The sequence below is a fragment of the Microtus pennsylvanicus genome, chromosome 7, assembly GCF_037038515.1.
Source record: "Microtus pennsylvanicus isolate mMicPen1 chromosome 7, mMicPen1.hap1, whole genome shotgun sequence".
Classification (NCBI taxonomy): domain Eukaryota; kingdom Metazoa; phylum Chordata; class Mammalia; order Rodentia; family Cricetidae; genus Microtus; species Microtus pennsylvanicus.
This window is the reverse complement of record NC_134585.1, coordinates 21,388,798-21,409,457: the sequence shown is the minus strand read 5'-3', so window position 1 is coordinate 21,409,457 and position 20,660 is coordinate 21,388,798. Positions and strand designations below refer to the sequence as shown.

Below are 20,660 nucleotides of genomic sequence, written 5' to 3'. Positions count from 1 at the left end.
CCCTTAGGGGAAGTTCCTTAAGCAGGGAGGTAGACAACTTAAAAAGCTTCAGGAAGTCCCTGAGATTGATTGGACTCACTAGGTTTTTTCCTGCCAGAGTAAGCAATAAAGACCGAGTCCCTCCCAGACTAAGTGAAGCTAAGCTGCAGACTGAGATCAGCCAAGATGCCTGGAAGAGGTTCACAACCGAGGCATCGGGAAGGGACACTCTACAATTTGTTGAGCTGCTTGCAGGCTGTGCAGTGTCCTCCAGGTTCTGAACTTTGTGAGTGGTCAAGCATGCTTCAGTGGGTTTTGGTGATACAGCTCCTGTAAGGTACTCCAATAAAACTCTCTTGTTCACCAAGTTGGACTTTGGTGGTGTCTGCACCATGGATTCCCCAACCTTGCCTCACCAGCTAGTTTAGTCATACAACAGTGGTGCACGAATACATAAAATAACACCTAAAGTGTAAAACTTATGAAACTTCCCAACTTCCATTTCCAATTCTAGCTGGATGTTTATTAAATTGCATAGACTCTGGTTAATTTTGGTGTGTGATGATTTTGTTTGCCAAGCTTTTTTTTTTAAATAAAATTTATTACAGCATTTGAGACACAAAGGCAGATGAATGTTCATGAGTTCAAGGCCAACGTGGTATACACTTTCCAGGACAGCCAGAGCTACATAGTGAGTCCCTGTCTTGAAAACAAAGTTTATTAAAATAAAATGTAATGCTATTTTTCTTAAAGATTAATTTATTAAGTATACAGTATTGTCTCCATGTATGCCTACAGGCCAGAAGAGGGCGCCAGATCTCATTACAAATGGTTGTGAGCCATCATGTGGTTGTTGGGAATTGACTCAGGATCTCCCCAAGAGCAGCCAGTGCTCTTAACCACCGAGCCACCTCTACAGTCCGTAAAAGCAAGAGGGCAAGGGCAAATAGGCCATACCGGATTCCTATACACAGAAAGGTAAACAGAATGTGAGGGGAGGAAAGCAATTCACAAACTGAATGTATGACTTGTTTTGAGAAATGAATTTGTATAAAATTGCCTACTGGAATGCTAATGTAGGGTTGCTTTATTTTTACGAGAATTTAACTAATGCTAACCTAACCTGTGCCTCCTGCTTCTACCTCCTCAATGCAATATGCATGGTAGGCAAGCCTCTACCAACTGAGCTACAACACTAGCCCCAAGTCTTACTAGTTTATACTTAGCAGCCATTGTTATAAAAATGTCAAGCTATTTTCATTTTAGAAAACAAAAGCCACCAAAGCGAACTATAAAGCATTAGTATCTTTATTACGGCATAATGCAGTACTTTATACAGTGAGTCATCTGAAGGTACAAACAGTTTATGTACAATATACAGACAGACTGAACAGAAAAACAGGTATAATTCGAAATCCAGAGTTATCTGAAACTGGAAAATATTTTCTCTGTAGAAAATAGTAAAAATGATAACATTTCCCAATAAAGCCCATTTAAACCAAACAACAGCTAAATTATACATATAAATATTGTTTAGATTCTGGGATATAGACGAAACCTATCTTCATTTGTTCAGAGACCCATGCTTCACTTACAGTGTGTACTATTTAGCTTTCCCTTCATTGTTTGATTTATGGCAGATCATTTTTCCATAGGCTAAAACCAGGTTTTAGCCTCTTCCCCTGAAAGGCCAGCATGTTCTGCCATCAGCTTGCTACAGCACAAATTCTTATCCTAATAGTGAAAGGTTTCACTAAAGCATGCCCAGTGGTTGGGCAAAACCAAAACTTATATAAGCCACAGTCATCAACAAAGAAAAATTTCCGAAGAATTCCAAGCACAGATGACAAGAACCATCTGGTCAGAGTGGAAAACAGAAGCTGATGCAGTGATCAGAGCCCTGTGGTGCTAGGCCAGAGGCACCGCTCACACTGACATCAGAGGATGAGCCTGATGATCTTAGCTGATCTAAACAATTGGAGGAAACAAGACAGAGCATGTGATTCTGGTTTTCTTTCTGAGTCTGTCCTACGATTCCCTGTAGAGAATCTCCAGGAAGGCATGAGGACCCACCACTTGGGCTTCTGTGCTAGGTGGGATGGTTCCCAGAGAAAACCGCGGAGAACTGGGTCAGTTATTGCTGGGCCGAGTGCTGAGTTCTTCAGTTCCCGCAAAGCAACAACTTCAATGGTACAGCTTGTTTTGGAATTCTCTAAATGGTGATAACTTTTCAATAGTGAAGCAGCCTAACAGAAACAGATCTTATGCTGTGGCTTAAGATCCAGGCCACTGAGAACACTGTCCCACTCTGCCCACTAGTAGATACAGTTCCTTAAAGAGTCATGACTCAGAGTGGTCACCATTTAAAGCAAGCTTCCTCCTGCTTCCCCACTTGTGAAGATGAGAGAGATTCCTTTATTGTGGCTTTTTGGAAAGATTTTTTGTTTTGTTTTGTTTTGTTTTTGAGACAGGGTTTCTCTTTGTAGCTTTGGGGCTGTCCTGGAACTCACTCTAGACCAGGCTGGCCTTGAACTCAGAGATCTGCCTGCCTCTCTGCCTCCCTAGTGCTAGGATTAAAGGCATGTGCTACCACCACCAGACCTGAAAAGTTCTTCAGCAATAACAACTGAGCCCTCTTCCCTTAATTACTTCCTGGCAAATTAATCTTCTAAAAGAAGGGCACAAGCACTTAAATACCATGTATCTAGTCTTGTTACTGATGAAAAAAACTTCAGACATTTGAAACCTAACTTTAAAGACACCGGCTCCTATAAAAATGTACTTCTATATACACTATGGAGAATTCACCAGAACACCTTCTGCTGAGAAACAAGAGTATGCGGAGACACTATGAAGAGATCTATACTGTCTGTGTTCCACCCTCCACATCCAGAGCTTACCACAAACTGCTCAAATCAGCTAATAAGTCTGATAGGCACTGAAAAGCATTGTTCAGCATCAAACCTCAGCACACACATACAGACACTAGCGACTGTTTGTCAACAGGCCAGGAGGCCAAGTATCACGGGAAAAAAACCCTTGATGTATGGTCCTCCAGACACCGGAGGCAGCCATTCCTTAGGGATTTTCTTTGGAGGACGTTACTGAGAGATGAATGGGGAGTAGAGATGGAGTTTAGTTGTAGGGCGTGTGCACACTCGGTACGTGAGGTTCTGAGATCAGGCCCCAGTGCACGCACACACACAAACCTGCAAAGTCAACACTTAAGGATAGACAGATCCACGGCTGGCTTTACTTTGTAAAATTAGACACTATGTTGGAAAACGATGAACTGGGTTCCTACGAAGACAGCTCATGATGTTAGATCAAACAGTCCAGAGCCCATCTCTCTACAAGGAATGGGGGCTGAGCAAATGATCAAAAAGGAAGGAAGCACTGGGGCTTTGACAGGGGGAAGGGCAGTGGGGTCCACAGTGTGAACAGTTCCTGCTAGCCTCTACTCACTGACCAAACGCTTTACTAAAACTCCGCTTCTGGCCTTTGTTGCCACCTCCGGGTCGCTGTCCTCTGAAGTTTCTATTTCCTCCTCGCTGCCCCTGCCCCCTGAAGTTCCTGCTTCCACCCCGCTGTCCTCTGAATGCACCGCGGTTGCCATCACGCTGACCCCTGCCACCTCGATATCCATCCACGGGTCCTTCCAGCTCTGGCTGCTCCGTGGCCACACTGAGCTGCCAGCGTCTTGAATCATGCCACTTCTCCTGCAGGTAGAAGGTTTGTTCCATGATTTTATGAAATTTGGTAAAGCCAAGAAAAACTGTTGCCATGTCTCCAAGGAACAAGCTGTTAAACAGGTGCTTAAAAAGCTGCTTGTGCCAAGTATGAACCCCCAAAGCTGTGGGAGCAGTGTGGAGTCTGTTGGAGGGGCAGCCCTCACTCTCCACCTGAAATTTCACTACTGCCATGCTGGAGCTCTGTGAGCACACTTGTCACACAGTGCTAGGAAGCACAGCACAGGCAAGTGCTCAGGAAAGCGCGACACAGAGCAGTTGGGCAGACCCTGGATCCACCTTCAGGGAGGAGCAAGGCAGGCCAGCAGCAAGGTTACAATAAATCAGTGAGACTGCTCTCTGTGGCCCACATTCACTCGGCTTTCAGAATGATTTGGGTCTACAAACACTAAATATAAAAGAAAATACCTGTATTTCTGTGACTGCTTCAGTGCGGACATCAAAACAAACTCCCTAGAAAGCAAAGCAAAGAAAGGAAGAGTTAATCCAAGCAACATACAGATACTGCCAAATACAAAGAAAACTGTAAAGGAAACAGCAGATACTGATGCTAGATAACCAGAACATGGCTAATGCTCCTAAAAAGGAGCAGGAGGTAAAGAAATGCTCCAAATGGGACCAGGACCACCATGCTAACCCATACTCAAGAGGACACAATGAAAAGCAGAAAATTATATTGCTGATGTGTAGTTTTTCATAATTCAGTTTACTGTGAGAACATGAGAAAAGGTATATAATTTATATGGTATGATCTTTTTAAAAATAAGTACTTTCCTTTTCAGTTGTGGAAGCCACCAACAGCACAGCACCAAACTACTCCTGTACTGACAGTTTGAGCTACACTTCCCACCCCACCCAGAAATTTACCCAGTCACAGCATAGGTGTCAGACAGGTGCTAAAGGACCCGACATTCGTGGGCTTCTCTATGCATGGCCAACTCCAGGAACAATGGGGCATTCAGATAGGTCACAGGGATTAAGGCCTTCATTGTAAGCAATCAGAGGGAGGGAAAATTCACCAGGGTGAATATTATGCCTAAGAACTCTGCCATACAGGTAAGGATTCCTCTAATGAATTGTATACCGAGCCTGGGAAGCTGCACCAAGAGTCAAAGCTAAGTCTTAAAGAACACCGTGGAGGGGAAGGCCCTAGGGAGAATAAGGCACAGGGTGCGTGGTATCCCCACAGTAAAGAGTAGGAGGAGTGGCAATGTGGAGCTGGTAAGCAACAAGTTGACCCCCAGCTTAGGCTCACGGCTTCTCTGATCATGCATTTCCTACCTAACACTGGAGCTCTGGATTTCCATGTACATCCGTGTGTGTGACCATCAAGGGATCCCTTAGTCAAAACCAGTTCCCCAATACTTATCTGCCCTTTATATTCTCATTTTCCCATAAAGGTACAGTGATAATTACACAACAGTTTGGGTTGGAGATAGCACCACGGGAGAGGACACATCCTGGTCACCATGCTAACCACGAAACTAAGCTGTGGCCCCACACTCACCAGTTTTCCTTTAAGGAAGACCATCCCCCTCACTTTGGCATCAATGCCTTCGCCCAGCTGCTCCTTGAGTTCTTTCCAAGCATAGCTAATGTTGGGCATCTCGATTGAGCACTGTAGGATCATGGTGACAAATCCCTTAGGGAGAGAGAGCATAAAAATTAAGACTTGAAAAATCAGTGTCATCAACACTTGCTCTGAGGAGGGAAGGCTCTGGGGGAGGCTCTCCCCGACAGTGCACCACCCAGCCACACAGAATGGGCGTGGGTAGAATGACGGGAGAGCAGCAATGTCAGTATCCAGTCATTACTCTTCTCAAGTCTGTACTGGAGGGACTGGTTGAAGCACAGGGAATCTGTGTACATCTTATGCCACATGGGTCTACAATTACTTCATGAAAAACCGGAAAGTTCATTGTATCAAAAGAATTCACCATTTCAACACTCAGGACAGTGGGTTTGCACTTGGTTTTAGAACATTTTAATTCGTTTGTTTCCCTGTGAGCTTGCGTGTAGAGGCTAGAGAGCAGGTGCAGAAATGCTCTTTCCTTCCACTATGTGGATCCTGTGGTTGTCAGGCTTGGCAGCAGGCCATTTATGTATTAGCCTTCTCCTCCCAATCCATCCCTGGGAAACATTTATCTGTTTTGCCCTATTAAGTTTGTTTTTAATTAGGAAAATAGCTAAACACAGCCGGTGCCTTCCCACCTCCTAGAGGTTAAGCCAATCAATCAGGAAGTTCAAATGAACTCTTTTAGTCTTGCTTATATCATTTTATAAAGTACCCAAAATTTACCGCTTGTGAGTTGATCAAGGAGCGCTGGTCGACCGATGTGGCCCCTGAAATGTGGGCCAGCGCGGCTGCCAGGGCCTCTACAGCCCCCTTCTCCTCAATCAGCTTTTCAGCTGACTGCTTGAAGTGGCTGATGGCGGTGGGAGGCACAGAATCCAAAAGCCTGAGGTTTGAGAGTGAATTTGTTAGAGAATAATTAATACAAGCGACACTACAATAAGTGAAAATAAACAAGCTTTCACATGGACACTGGCACAAGTAGGGTGTGGCTAAGCTGGCATGAAGGCAAGTCCTGGGCTTAATCCTAGCACTGCAGAAACTGGAGGTGCTGCCTGTGCCTTAGGCACTTAGGAGGTGGAGACAAGAGGACCGGAAGTACAGGGTCATCTTCTACCACACTGCTTCCAGGCTCTCTTGGGACAGAAGACTGTCTCAGTATGAGATGCAATGAGGTTCAAGAGTGCATTTGTTTGCTTTTGTTGTGCTCTCTGGGACATGGTCTTCCGACATCCGCCTGGAACCAGCTATATACTCTCTCCCTCCTGTCAGGAGGGATTCCAGGTGTGCAGCACCATGCCCCGCCCCCATACTGCAACAGTATACAGTGTCGAACATATGTGTTACTTTTAGAACTAGACAGAACTATAGCTGCTTATATTCTGAAATCTCAAACAAATGTTCTATATTGGATTTAAAACACAGTTTTTTGAGGTGTTATCTTCTGGAGGATAGCCACTGTCTTGGCAATATCAAAGCAGTGCATCTGTATGCTATGCAGAGTGGGCTGGACTGGCAGTCACCACTCTAAAGGACACCTCTTACACACTACTAGAACCTGCCTCTTCTTCATCACTAACCCTGTACTTCCTGAACCAGTAAGTACTCCACAGTGCTCTCAAGAGACAATGACAGTCAGCACTTTCACCGCTCATGGGCTCCCTGCCTACTCATTACCCACTCAAACTGCGTGCTTCAGGAGAAACCAACTTCCTAAACTCCCAGGTAAGCTGCAAGGGTGACTGACTACAGCACCATTCTGCCACTGTTCCCTAGGTAACCCTACCAAATATGGCTCAAGGCAGACATCTTCTGCACTCCTGGCTACTGCTCTTCAGGCAAGCTCTGGTCAGGTGAGGCCTCAAGTCATTACCAAGGTCCTGGGAAGCTGCTTTTAGGCGCCTTCTCCATCTTCACACTGTCACTTTACAGCACTCACTTCCTGAGCCCAGAGGCATGATGTGGTACCGTTTCTGAGACTGCCAACATCCAGCCCCGGCTTGGGGCTGCAATAGACAACTGTTCACCATCCTGACTTAAGTGCAAATTGCAGACTTCTGGGGCCCTGACCCTTTCTGCCTGTTGTAACACGAGCATGTCACACATCTACAGCAGTAACCGTGCTGCATTCTGAGCTCAGCAGACGCATACACAGAACAGATTTTGGCTCACACAACTTTTACCCTACTTACTCCAGACTATGATGCACAGGGACCACAGCAAGAAATCCTAATCTGCTGAAAATCTTTCGGCCTACAGGATGATCCTACACCGTGAGGTCACTACCACTACAACCTTCCTGAGAAACAGCTGAGCAACCCTTGCCCTCACCAGCTTTCACTCTACCACAGGGGGAATACAGAATGAAGATCTGGAATGTTGCCTATAATCCCAACTAACCAGTCACAAAGTGGGAAACATCTTTAAAATGTCCAACACAAACCCAATTACAGATAGTGGCTCCCCTGAGAAACAGGCAGGGATGACAAGAAACATGGATGTTTATTCTATCAAGTTGGTTGTTTTGTATAAAGCAACTGGTTATATTAAGGCTTTGGAAGGAATACAGAAACTTTTAAAGGTCCAAGAAGCAGCATTGAAACAGACTGTGGTGATGGTAGAGAACGCACCTGATGGCATCTTTGCTGGAGGCCTTTATTATTTCTGTTGCAGAAGGAACACCTACCCGCTTAAATTTAATTCCCTACAAGAAAACAAACCACAACTTCATGAATAAGGGTTACTGCCTCTACTGAGATTAAGTAAGTTATTTCTTTGGTTTTTTATTTATTATATAATACAGTGTTCTGCTTGCATACCAGAAAAGGGCACCAGATCTTATTGTAGATGGTTACAAGCCACCACGTGATTGCTGGGATTCGAACTCCAGATCTATGGAAGAGCAGCAGTGCTCTTACCCGCTGAGCCATCTCTCCAGCCCAAGTAACTTATTTCTTAGGTCTACCAAATAATCCACTTTATTCTGTGCCTATCTATCTCTGGTTTCCAGGGCTTTTAAAGTTCTAAGGAGGTATGTTATAGGCTGACCTTCAATGCGAGACTGTCTGATGCCTTTTCTCTCATCCGTAGACTGAGCCTATGGGTTTGGGGACAGAATGCATCCTACAGGTGAACGTCCATCTCACCACCTCTCATCAGGGACACCACTTCACCACTGAAGGCAATGGACTCCCGTTCATATCAGACACACCACTCTCTGTTCTGTGTGGCAGGCACTAACTGAAGCCCACCCAATGCAAGGGGAGAGCAGCTAAGGTCTTCCTAGAGGAGGAATCATCCATAAATATTATCCATTCTGTAAGAATATTTAGCCTCAAACTCATGGTGATCCTCCTGCCTCAGTGTTGTAGGTCCATGTACCATACTCCAGCTCCCTCTATCCCTCTAATGCTCTTCCCCACTATCCCTTCTCCACGCTCTAACCTCAAGTATTTCTGGTCATGTTCATACTATTGTAAAAGAATTACCTTTCAAATATAAGAAATGCATCATTACTTTCAAATGCAAGTTATTAGCCTTCTACCGTGGGAAACCCGTATCTAAGACACTTTCAGCCATGGTCCTAAAGACTGACCTTGCCTTCAGAACTTAGCATGCGTCGAATTCAAGTTAAAAAATCACTTTACCGCTTTCTGCTCCACTTGCACTAACTGGTACTCTTCCTTGTGCTGATAAAAGCAGATGCAAACCCCTGTTCTTCCAGCTCTGCCTGTCCGCCCTGAACGGTGAATGTAGGACTCCACATCCTATGGAAACCAAGCACATGAGTGATAAAAATAAGATAAAGCAGCATGCACAGGTCAGTGAATGAAACTGAGTCTCAAAACTTCCCCAACAGTGCTTCCTATCCTGTGTGCAAACATTCTAAGGGTATGTGTATTGCCAAGCCTCAAATGGCTGCAGTAAAAGTATTAAAATATATTTTAACAATACATCAAGTCTTTTAAAAAACTTGCTAGCAAGTTAGACTATATCTATACACAACAAAAAGACATGGGACCGGCCTAGATGTCCAACAAAGAATGGATAAGGAAAATGTCTACAGGCACAATGAATTTTACTATATTACAAAATATACAATGATGAAATTTGCAGGAAAATGGAAAGAACCAACTTGGAAGACAAACACTGACTGTTCTTTCTCACATGTAGAGACTAACTTTCTATCTATCTATCTATCTATCTATCTATCTATCTATCTATCTATCTATCTACCTACCCACCCACAAACCCACCGAAACTGACTGTATAGACTTCAGAAAAGGAAAGACCCTATGAGAAAAGGTTTTACCCGAGGAGTAGGGAGACTGCTGGAAGACACTAATATGAAGGGGGGCAGGTTGAAGGTGAAAGGTGGAAATCAGAAACAGGGGCAGACATCTAAAGACATACGCCTAAGTCCTATCACTGCAAGACACTACATAAAAACAAGTCATCAACAGGTTATATTCTCTTCTGCAAGCCTTCAAGATCTAAAGTACATAATATAAAACTACAAAAGTAAATAAACAGCCGGGCAAGGTAGCAAATGGTTGGCCCGAAACTCTCAAACCATCAAACACAGAATACTGGAACGAAAGGTGTATGTTACCACGACCGACAGCCAATTTACGGAAAACCACATAAAAGTCAAGGAAGTAACTTTAGTACCCCAAAACCCAAAAGCAAAGTCTTATTCTTGTTTAGGAAAAGAACAAAAACAAACAAAAGCCTCACCTTCGGCGGGCAGCTTTGGACAACCAGGTCAACCTCAGGGATGTCTAGGCCACGTGCAGCTACATTGGTCGCCACCAAAACGCCAAAACTGCCATTTCGGAAACCTTTCAGGGTGATTTCCCTTTGCTTCTGTGGAATGTCGCCATGCAAAGACTGGGCATCCTGGCAAAGACATAAACTAACCTAAGAATACAAACCCACCACACCACCCTCCACGAGGTCCAAGGGATCAATCTGGAGATACTCCTTCCAGAAACATTAGAGTGAAAAACAGATGCCTTCTTACATCTGCATCTTACATGGAAAAACCTTCAATTGCCTGCAGCCCTCAGCCCAACATCACTCACAGACTATGAGTGTAGCTCTCATGAGAACCAGCACCTGCACGGCAGGACTGATCGATGACATAAACCCCAACCATCAGAGCAGCTTCCCCTAATCTAACACAACCTGCAAGTCACCGGGTGACCGCAAATATGTCCAAGATGAAGAGTGTCTGGTGCCCCAGCCTTTTCCGGCATGATAAGGAAGGACCGACCTGCTTTATGCACGAATTCTGTGACAGTTCCTGGGCTTCTCTCTTGGTTTCACAGAAGATGATAGTGCGTCCCTGATGACCACTGTACACTCGGATCACATCCCCAATGACCGCTGCCCTCTCACTCCAGTGGCACTTAATTGCCAGGTGCTTTGAAGAGAAGAAACGGCACTTAGTAAAGCCTTGCTGGGACCTCACGTCTCCCTTCTCAACTCTTAAATCTAATGTCGTGGTACAGGAAGTAAATGCAGGCCTTACAGGGCTGTCTGCTGCCACCACTGCTTAGAAGAAAGAAGGAAGCTAAATAAAGTAAAGAGCAACATGGTCTGTCCCCAGGCCTCTCCAATCTCTCCAAAAAGCGTCTGGCTTCTTTACATTTTAATGTAATCAGGAAACGCTATCTCCCAGGCTCCTGCAGAAAACCAAGTAACTGACAAGAAAGGATTGCGTGTGCTATGCCCCTTCATCCACTTAAATATAATCTGTACAGGCCTCTCCTTGGGTGAAATGAATTCATCTAGGTACCGGAGCCCAAGATGGAACAGATTCAAGATGTGTCAGATTGCCCTGCTCCTAGTGGCTAAATTCTAAAAGTTATTACTTTATCTAATTCAAACACAGGGTTTCAAGTGACTCTGAAATCAGGCTACTAGATGGTGAAATCCAGAAAGCACAGACACCATACATAAGAGATAAAGATGCACTTTACTTGGCTCTTCATATGGACTAAGTATTTATCTGGACAAAGAGCTTGTATTGCGAATCTTAGAACTATCAGACAGGAAACAAAATGACTGACAATTTAATACTAATTCCGGCAACTAAATGAATCATTTACCTCCACAGTTATGGCTGCTTTCTGAGTCTTTTTACCAATCAGGTCCACCTGTTCGTATGTAGATTTCATGTATTTCTTAGCAACATTAAATACCCAATGAGGGCAAGTTGCAGAGAAAAGCAATGTTTGGGGGTTGTCTTCAGAATCTTTGGGGAAAAAGAAGTCAGTGTGAATAATCCAAACAAGGCTGCACACACAGTACTTCACCTCACCTGGCACCTCCAGGGTGCGTCACCATTACGAACAGCCACCGGTGGCCAGTCACACATCAAAGACACAAAAATAAAAATGCTGAAAACTCCCAATACACAAAAACTGAAATAACTTGTCATCAGAAAGGATGCTCAAAGCATTCTGAAACCTATTTTGCTTTCTAGCCTTTGTCTTTTCTCTCACTCACACAGGAAATCTGTCCCATGAAGGAGGTCCACAAACTGGACAAGCAATTCTGTTAAGTCCAGGTACCAAACAGCATGGATCCATAATTAAACAGCCTGTAACAAAACTCATTGTAGCTTTGCATTTTAAGAATCCAGAATCTGAGGTGAGATGGCTCAGAGGTTAAGAGTTCAGTTCCCAGCAACCACATGGTGGCTCACAACCATCTGTAATGAAATCTGGTGCCCTCTTCTAGTGTATAGGCATACATGATGCAGAACACTATATATATAATATGTAAGTCTAAAAGAATATAGACTCCAGTGACAAGGCCTTCAGCTAATCCTCAGCACCCCCAATGACAAAGCCATCTGGACTTAGGAGCACTATGGTGTTTAGATTCTTCAAAGGGAACAGCTGGTGGAAGCTTTCAGTGCACTTCACAACTACACCAGCAGCTCTACTTAAGGAGACCTGTGTTATACAACCAGTTCCCAGTCATGCAGAACCACAGCTGCTTAGAGCCACTGTAAATAGAATCCTCTATATGAATAAAGGCAGAAAGTGGTAGATGGAAGAATAAATCATGCCCAATCCCTTGACAGGGTTTGAATAGTAAACACTGATTTATAATTAGTTGTTAGAACAGTGTATCGAGCTATCAGAAAAGGAAATTTTTCTTTTACTCCACCAAGCTTTTACCAATTGTAGAATGCTGGCTTTAAAAATTCCAAATCTTAGTCACAAGATGGTGCACACCTTTAATGCCAGCACTTTAATGAGGTAGAGGCAGGTGGATCTCAGTGAGTTCAAGGGCAGCCTGGTCTACAAGAGCTAGTACCAGGACATTAAGGGCTACAGAGAAACCCTGTCTCAAAAAAACAAAATTAAATAAAAAAAAAAATACATATTCTAAGTTTCCTTGAGTAAGTGTCCTTACTTATCTCCTGGAAGGCAATTTTACCATGACCCCACCCTTCCATCAATCCCTTAAATTGGGGACTTACCTTTCTTGTATGCCACACATAAAATTTCTTCTACTTGATCAGCAAAACCCATGTCCAACATCTGGTCAACTTCATCCAGGACAACATGTTTAAGTTTGGTGAGATCCAGCTTTCCATTCTGCAGGTGGTCTTTAATACGACCCGGGGTCCCAACCAGGATATCAATCCCACTCCGCATTCGCTCAACTATAAAAGATTCCAGCAAAAAGAGTTGCTTTGACTTAAAATTCCTTTTTTTTTTTTTTTTTTTTTGGTTTTTTCGAGACAGGGTTTCTCTGTGGTTTTGGAGCCTGTCCTGGAACTAGCTCTTGTAGACCAGGCTGGTCTCGAACTCACAGAGATCCGCCTGCCTCTGCCTCCCTAGTGCTGGGATTACAGGCGTGCGCCACCACCGCCCGGCTTTTAAAATTCCTTTTACCAGCATGGCGTATCCATTTACACACATTTTCATTCTCAACTCTTTTTTTTTAATTTATTTATTTATTATGTATACAATGGTCTGCCTGCATGTGTCCCTGCAGACAGAAGTTGGCACCAGATCTTATTACCAGTGGTTGTGAGCCACCATATGGTTGCCGGGAATTGAACTCAGGACCTTTGGAAGAGCAGACAATGCTCTTAACCGCTGAGCCATCTCTCCAGCCCCCTCATTCTCAACTCTTACTAGACAGCTATAAAGTAACATGCTGCAAGTAAAAGAAGTTTTTTCGGGGGGGGGGGGGGCGTTGAAACGGCATTAATATGTAGTTCTAAACACTCTTGAGCCCAGCCCTCTTTCCTACCTCACCCTCCCCAAGTGTGTCACTTACTATGTGTAGCTAAGAAATAGGAGGAGGAACATTCTGTAGGGTAACTGGGTGTTAGGAGTGTAAGACAGCACAGAAGGGCGAACACTCTAATGAGGCATAGAAACACTGGGAACGTGCGGAAGGAGGCCCAGGGATTACACTGGGCACCTTACATTATCTAATACAACCTTCAAAAATAGAAGTTAAGCAACTTGGACACCTTAATTACTATGTAATCAGTCAAAATTCAATTAAACCCAGGCCTTCCAAGGTCACTGAGGTCACCGAGGATGGAAACCATACTATCTGTGCCAATGCCTCATCCTCCTTTCAGAGAGAAGAGAGAGCGAGCGAGAGGTCCAGACCAGAATGCAATAGGTAGGAAGAAGGAATTGCAACCTTAGCTGATGCCTGTGAAAAAGTCTGCTTGCAGCAAGAAACACGCATGTAAAAGAGGCAAACCCGGCACACTGAGTTTGATATGCTGCAGTCTTTAGGCAAATAAACACCCTAAGATTTACCTTAATCACCCAGAACCCTGCTCTTGGCCTTTTAAACAGCCCAGAGAGAACCCCGAAATGAGATAAAGACTGAATTCAAGTGGAGGAGGCATCCAGAACAATGGCTGGCACACTTCCCTCCCTGGCTTTTGAACTGACTTACTTACTTTGACCACCATAGGGAGTTCCACCATAAAAGCAAGCCACCGATAACTTTTTTGTGATGTCACTGAAGTCTTTGCTCACTTGATTTGCTAATTCTCTTGTAGGTGCAAGAACTAGTACCTGAACGAGAAAAGACAGAACTTCAAAGTGCTGCACAGTATGTTTCTCAACCACTCCAGAATTCACGATTAACTCATCCTACTCATCTACCTTTTAAAAAGGTTTATTTATTTCTATTTTTGTGTACCAGGTGCATTCAGTGTCCGAGGGGGCTAGAAAAGAGTGCTTGTTCCTCTGCAATCTGAGGTAAGCCACCAGTGGGAGCTGGGAACTGAACCTGGGTCCTCTGGAGGAGCAGCCAGCCAGTGCTTTTAACTCTTGAGCCACCTCTCCAGCCCCGTCATCCTTCTCATCGTGACATATACCCTAAACATTTATCATGTTTCGCAATAGATATCATATGCTACATAAACAAAACCACTAAGACAGTCCCCAGGCATTATTCTAAGACTCCATGATCAAGTTAATTAGAAGAACATGTTCAAATGTTTGCTGCTCTGGAGAAGAACTAGAGTTGGAGAAAACAACCTGGAGGGGCTTCACCAACATTAGCTGGAACAGTTTCCCAGGTGCCTTATGCACTATAAAAGTACTTTCTACGCATTAGTCTGATTTAGTTCTCAACAACCTTCAAGAGATATTGAAGAGTAAACCAAAAGTCCAGGGGCCGGATGGAGGCCAAGCATAGATTTAAACTACAACTGGCAGGGCCCACTCACTCAGTTCATTCCAGATTAACAGCAAAAACTATACCCAGAAGCCATGGTACTACCTGACTTTAACAACTCCAGCAACCAAGAGGCAGGTAGATCGCCATGAGCTAGAGGCCAGCCAAGTCTATATACAGACCGTGTCTCAAGTAACTAAACACCCAGGATCAAGTCTGTGAGTCCCAGGCACATCCAGCATTTTAACGGGGATAAGAACATTAGAGTAAGCATGGGCAATCACAACCAGGACAGATCACAGTACTAGACATATAGAGCTGGTAGCCAACAATTCAAAGAATCACCCCAACCTATGGCCAGAGAGCACAAGGACCTTGGAGGAACCCAGTACTAATTAGCATATACAAACTGGGCTCCTGGGTTTTCTGGGAGCTGACCTGGGGCCTAGGATGAGCTTAAGATAGTTACCTGAGGAGCACGGCCTCTCTTCCTCTCTTGTAGCCCACTCTGAAGCTTCTCAATCAAAGGGATGGCAAAGGAGAATGTCTTCCCGGTTCCTGTCCGTGCCTGGGCAATTAAGTCTTTCCCACTGTACACATGGTGGAATGTCTTGGCTTGTACAGGAAACAGGTAATTCACCCCACGAGCTGTGAACAAATCAACCATGTGAGTTGGCATTATTGTGTTTTATTTTCAGTGTTGGGGACCTTAGCTGGAAGAGGACAGAGATCACAGAAAGCAAGCCAGGCTCACATTTCTAGATACTGACTTAATAACTGAATCAAGACACCAGCCTACTCCACCATGGCAGAGATGCCTACCGGAAGAATTGGTCCCCATTCACCACAACGAAGAGAGTGAATTCAAATTCTGACACCAGGCAATCTTACCTTTGAGAAGCTTGATAGTCTCTTCAGATATGGGGAAATTAGAGAAAGCGCCTTCTTTCTGTTCCACAGGTATTTCCTATCAAAGAACAAGACCACAGAAATCAGTAACTCACAAGCAAGTGAACAAGGAAGCCTCTGAAGAGTCTATTCTCACACAGACTGGGGCAGAGGCTGCCAAAGCCTGACAGTTTGATCAGCAAAACCCACTGGGCAGACAGAAAACTGACTCCACAAGTTATCCAAATGCCATGGTACTTGCTCCAGCCCTCCACAAAAACTGAATGTCCTTAAAAACACACACAAAAAAAGCCGGGCTATGGTGGCGCACACCTTTAATCCCAGCACTCGGGAGGCAGAGGCAGGCGGATCTCTGTGAGTTCGAGACCAGTCTGGTCTACAGAGCTAGTTCCAGGACAGGCTCCAAAGCCACAGAGAAACCCTGTCTTGAAAAACCAAAAAAAAAAAAAAAAAAAAAAAAAAACCCACACAAAAAAAGCACTCCTAAACACATCAGTTTAAAAACCAATCAAGGAGGGGCTGGTGAGATCACTCAGTTGGGAAAAGGCCTTGCTGCCTAAGCCTGACAAGTCAGCCAGTTCAATCTCAGGCCCTGCAAAGGAGAAAGAACCAATCCCTGCAAGCTTCCCCTCATCTCAACACACCCTCTTGGCTGTGTGCAGCGCAGCAAGTTCAAGGCCAGGCTGGGAACATTACAAGTCTCAACCTGCCTTAATGCCTAATAAGGATAAAGAGGACTGGTGCATGACTTTATTCCTAGCATTTGAGAGGCACAAGGAGGCAGAATACACAGTAAGACCTCATCACTTAATGTGGTGCACACCTTTAATCCCAGCACTCAGGAGGCAGAGGCAGGAGGATTGACGCCAGCTTGGTCTTCAGAGTGAGCTCTAGGACAGCCAGGGCTACAGAGAAACCTTGTGTTGAAGGAGGGTGAAATCAACTCTCTGATGCAAAGTGCTCCCCCAGAGCTTGTTATGCACCCCAATGAGGTGCTGACAAATCAAATTTCCTATTAAAATAACATGTATGTTTAAGGCCTTGGGTTCAACATCCACTACCCAAACAATTTTAAAATGTTACAATTACATGTAGCAATTATCTATTCCCCTGAAGCAATGGAACAGTCTACCTTCTCTACAGCAGTCCACCCTACTCTGCTCTGCCAGCTGGTGAGACAGCAGCGGGCAAGGTGCTCAAACCAAGCCTGCCAAGTTCAGTCCCCAGGACCCACATGGTGGAGGGAACGAATGAGCTCCTGCAAGTGTTGTCGGCACGTGCACAACCAAACACAGGCAATAAGAACCGACGAAAGGGAAGTCAGCCTCACCTTCTCTGTCTCACTGCTGTCTTCGCCAGTAGCGTCACTCGACTCCGCATGAGAGAATCCGTTCTTCAGGTTGGGGCTTTTCTCTCCAATGTCTCCATTTGCTTCCTTCCCTTTCTTCATCTTCTTGGGCTTAGGAACATCTGCGTCTTCCTCTGAAGGTTCCTCAGCTTTTATTTCTTTGGTTTTGGCAGAGGCCGATTTCTTGTCAAGGGGCTCCTTTTTCTTCTTGGAGGTCTTGCTTTTAGAAGCAGTGTCGTCCTGAGGTGCCTCCTCTTGCTTTTTGGTCTTTTTGGGCTTAGGGGGATCCACATCATCTTCTGCAGGCCCTTTCTTTTTAACTGATTTGGCTTTGGAGGAAACAGCTTCTTCCATTCTGTCTGTTGCTTCTTCGGTCTTGGATTTTGTCTTTTCTTTTTTAGTTTTCTAGAAATTAATAAAGACAGCACAGCACTGAACAAACCAACTATACTTGTGTAAAATCCACCAATTTTGGATTATTTCAGGGTTACTTATAGTTATGAAGAACACAGCTTTAGGCATTTCAACACTGTGTAAGTTAAAAAAAAAATCTGCCCTGAAATCATACATACAGGTAGAATGGGGATGGAGAAGAATATTTAGGAATGTGTGTGTATGTGTGCGCACATGTAAACAATTCAAAAGGAGACCAGGAATTTCAAAGCGAGCAAGGTGAGGGTTACATGGAGGAGAAAGAAGGGGAAATCACGCAATTATATAATTTTTAGAGACGGGATCTCATAGAACTAGCTGTCCTGGAACTCATTCTGTAGAGCAGGCTGGCCTTGAATTTACAGAGATCTGCCTGTCTCTGCTTCCCAAATGCTCGATTTAAAGGTGTGCACCACTACACCTGGCTTAATGTAATTCTATTATAATTTCAAAAGGTTTAAGAAAACTAGTTAAGAAAAAAACCCCACAGTATCTGTTTTAACTCCATTTCTTAGCACAATGGAGATATGTATATATAACAGTCATGGGGGCCTAAAGGAGCTCCCCCCAGTACCTCATCAGTTCACACTGGCCAATCATACAAAACTGAATTTTCCCGGAGATTCTAAGGGACCCCTAAGGCTCTAAGCTACACACTACAAAAAGGGCCCAAGAGCTGGAGAAACGGTTCAGGGGGCAAAATGCTTACAGTTCAAGCACGAGAACTTGAACCGGAAACTCTAGCACCCTTGTAAAAAGATGGGTGTAGGGGCACGCGCCTGTCACCCCAGTGGTGGGGCTGGAGCCGGGAGCCTAGGTTAACCAGAGGTGTCCAGACTCAGAGAGAAACTTGGGATGTGTTAGAAGACATCCCACCCACACAGGGTCGACCTCTAGCTTCCACACACGCAGGAGCAGGCATATCCATCCACACGGGCACACACAGGAACGGTGACCCAGCACGGTTCAAAGTGACTATAAGAGAAACCGTTATGCCCTCAGACAGGTGCTCTCAAAAGCGGGTTTCTTTTCCCTATATGGCAAAAACACTCATGAAATTTATACTTCGACGGACGGACGAAATGAATTCACATGACACTATATGAAGAGAAAACTGCTAATAAAATCCAATCTATCATTCTCATACTTAAAACAAACATAGACTTTATTTAAATGGACATGTATTGAAAACTTGTACCAATTAGGAGTCGAGAAGCGTGGAACTCCGCTGAGGTGCGCTAAATTCCACCCCCGCCCCGGGCCTGCCCTCTACTCGCAAATCGCCGGCCACGCCAGTGATTCTCAAATTTCCTAATGCAGCAACCCTTTAGTACACAGTTCCTCATGTTGTGGTGACCTCGCCAACAAAAATGATTTTCATCGCTACTTCATTACTGTGATTTTGCTACTGCAGTGAATCGGACAGCAAATTATCTGATACGCGGGGTATCTGATACTGTGGAGTCACGACCCACATGTTGAGAACCGCTGGGGCCACGCTAAGGTTCAGTGGTACATCACCTGCCAACATGTGACCGGCTCAAGGTTTGCTACCCGATAACCACAAAAATCATCTTAAAAATAATGGATTATAGATAATCTCCCCGCCCCTTCAACACGTGCTACCATATGTGAAAATTAGTCAGAGGTAGAGTTTGGAACCTAAGCGAGGAGGCAGGTCCCTCCCTCCTGACTACGGCATGCCACGGCTGAACACGCGGATGCAAACCCGGAACGCTTTGATCCATGCGGTTTCCACCTTATCCAAATCCATTTCTGTTTCTTTAAAAGGCTCCTACCTAAAAACCTCCCCAGGACAGCAAAAACGTCAACTAAATCGCGCAACACAAGAGTTCTATCTAGGACTACTTCCGTTCCCTTCTACGACTCTACTTTGATCGTTAGAGACTGTCATGTTAAATCTCATCCCAGGAAGAAGAGCGAAGGCGATTTAACCTTGCTCACACAGATCCCCTCACTTAGCCCGACTCCAGTTCCACGCAGATCTAAACGACAAATACTAGAAAGACCTGCATCACCTCGTTTTCTGAGGTTGTTTTTTTTTTAAAGGGGGACCCGTGTGCGTGTGTCACTGCAGATGCCGCCCATGTGCCAGAGTTTCAGGCCTGGCTGACTGCGACTCCAGTCCTCACTGTGACGCGAACAGCAAACCCCTTCCGCACTCTCTCAAGCCTGGCCCGTAACGCGTGGCCGGGGACGCGCCAGCCGGCTGAGCGCAGCCGGGGGCCACGCGCTCCCTACCGGGCCCGGCTCTGCCCGGCACCCCAAGCCTCACCTTGTCGCTTGACTTCGGCAGCTTCTCCATGCTCTCCTCGGCCGCGTCTGATCCCAACCTGGACTCGCTGCGGAGTTTTCCCGGCATTATTCAGCACGAGCAGCTCAGGCCTACCGGCTTCCTGCACCGCGTGCAAAGGAGAGAGAGAGAACGCACACCGCCTCTCAGCCCGCCCTAGCGCGTCACTTCCGGACCGGGGCGCATCCGGCGGAAGCAGCGAACACCCGAAAGCTTGGGTTCGCACGGCCGTGGAAGGGATCGGTGGGTGCTGCGTGGAGGCTCTCTTGGTATTCTCGTTTAACTAGAGCTGGATTCCCACCGGCCCTGTGAGATACGTACGTCTAGCCAGCTAGAACTGGGTGACGACCTTGAGCCTAAGCCTGCTGCCTCCGTTAACGAGTCTGGGTTTACCGGCAGTCTTGCGATGTGTATCTTGAATCCTGTGTGGGAAACTGATGGAGGTGACAGCTAACCCCTGGTGCCTTGGTGAGCTCCAGAATTCAGGTACCAGCGATATAGCTCAGGTCTCGTGACCTGAATTTGCGATCCCTGGAATCCAGAACCGACCGCACAATTGTTCTTTCACACGCGCGCGCCGTGGCACCCAAGACGCCCACTTACACACCCTACAATATGGACAATTGAAAAGAACCAGAATTGGCAGGGTGTAGGTGTGCACGCTGTTAATCCCAGCAC

The 20,660-nt window shown here is 45.3% G+C and overlaps 1 protein-coding gene across 1 annotated transcript; it reads right to left on the bottom strand.

Moving 5' to 3' along the window:
* Window positions 1–1,271: 1,271 nt before the first annotated feature.
* Window positions 1,272–20,151, bottom strand: Ddx21 (DExD-box helicase 21). Its single transcript, XM_075980138.1, has 15 exons — window positions 19,965–20,151; window positions 17,219–17,641; window positions 15,871–15,946; window positions 15,449–15,627; window positions 14,255–14,372; window positions 12,800–12,985; window positions 11,415–11,560; window positions 10,577–10,726; window positions 10,039–10,200; window positions 8,949–9,068; window positions 7,932–8,005; window positions 6,028–6,187; window positions 5,236–5,370; window positions 4,137–4,181; window positions 1,272–3,698 (listed from the first exon to the last, which is right to left on the bottom strand). Exons 1-15 carry the CDS (start codon window positions 20,049–20,051, stop codon window positions 3,441–3,443), a joined length of 2,319 nt encoding a protein of 772 aa, XP_075836253.1. The 5' UTR covers window positions 20,052–20,151; the 3' UTR covers window positions 1,272–3,440.
* Between the last annotated feature and the right edge of the window lie 509 nt (window positions 20,152–20,660).

What these genes read in the sequence shown, in the direction of transcription:
- Ddx21 (XM_075980138.1), bottom strand. Translation starts at nt 20,051, where the DNA reads ATGCCGGGAAAACTCCGCAGCGAGTCCAGGTTGGGATCAGACGCGGCC. An exon ending in AACTCCCTATGGTGGTCAAA is followed by an intron (nt 12,986 to 14,254) that starts GTAAGTAAGTCA and finishes AATCTTTTATAG; the next exon opens with TTGAGCGAATGCGGAGTGGG. An exon ending in TCCAGCAAAGATGCCATCAG is followed by an intron (nt 6,188 to 7,931) that starts GTGCGTTCTCTA and finishes CTCAAACCTCAG; the next exon opens with GCTTTTGGATTCTGTGCCTC.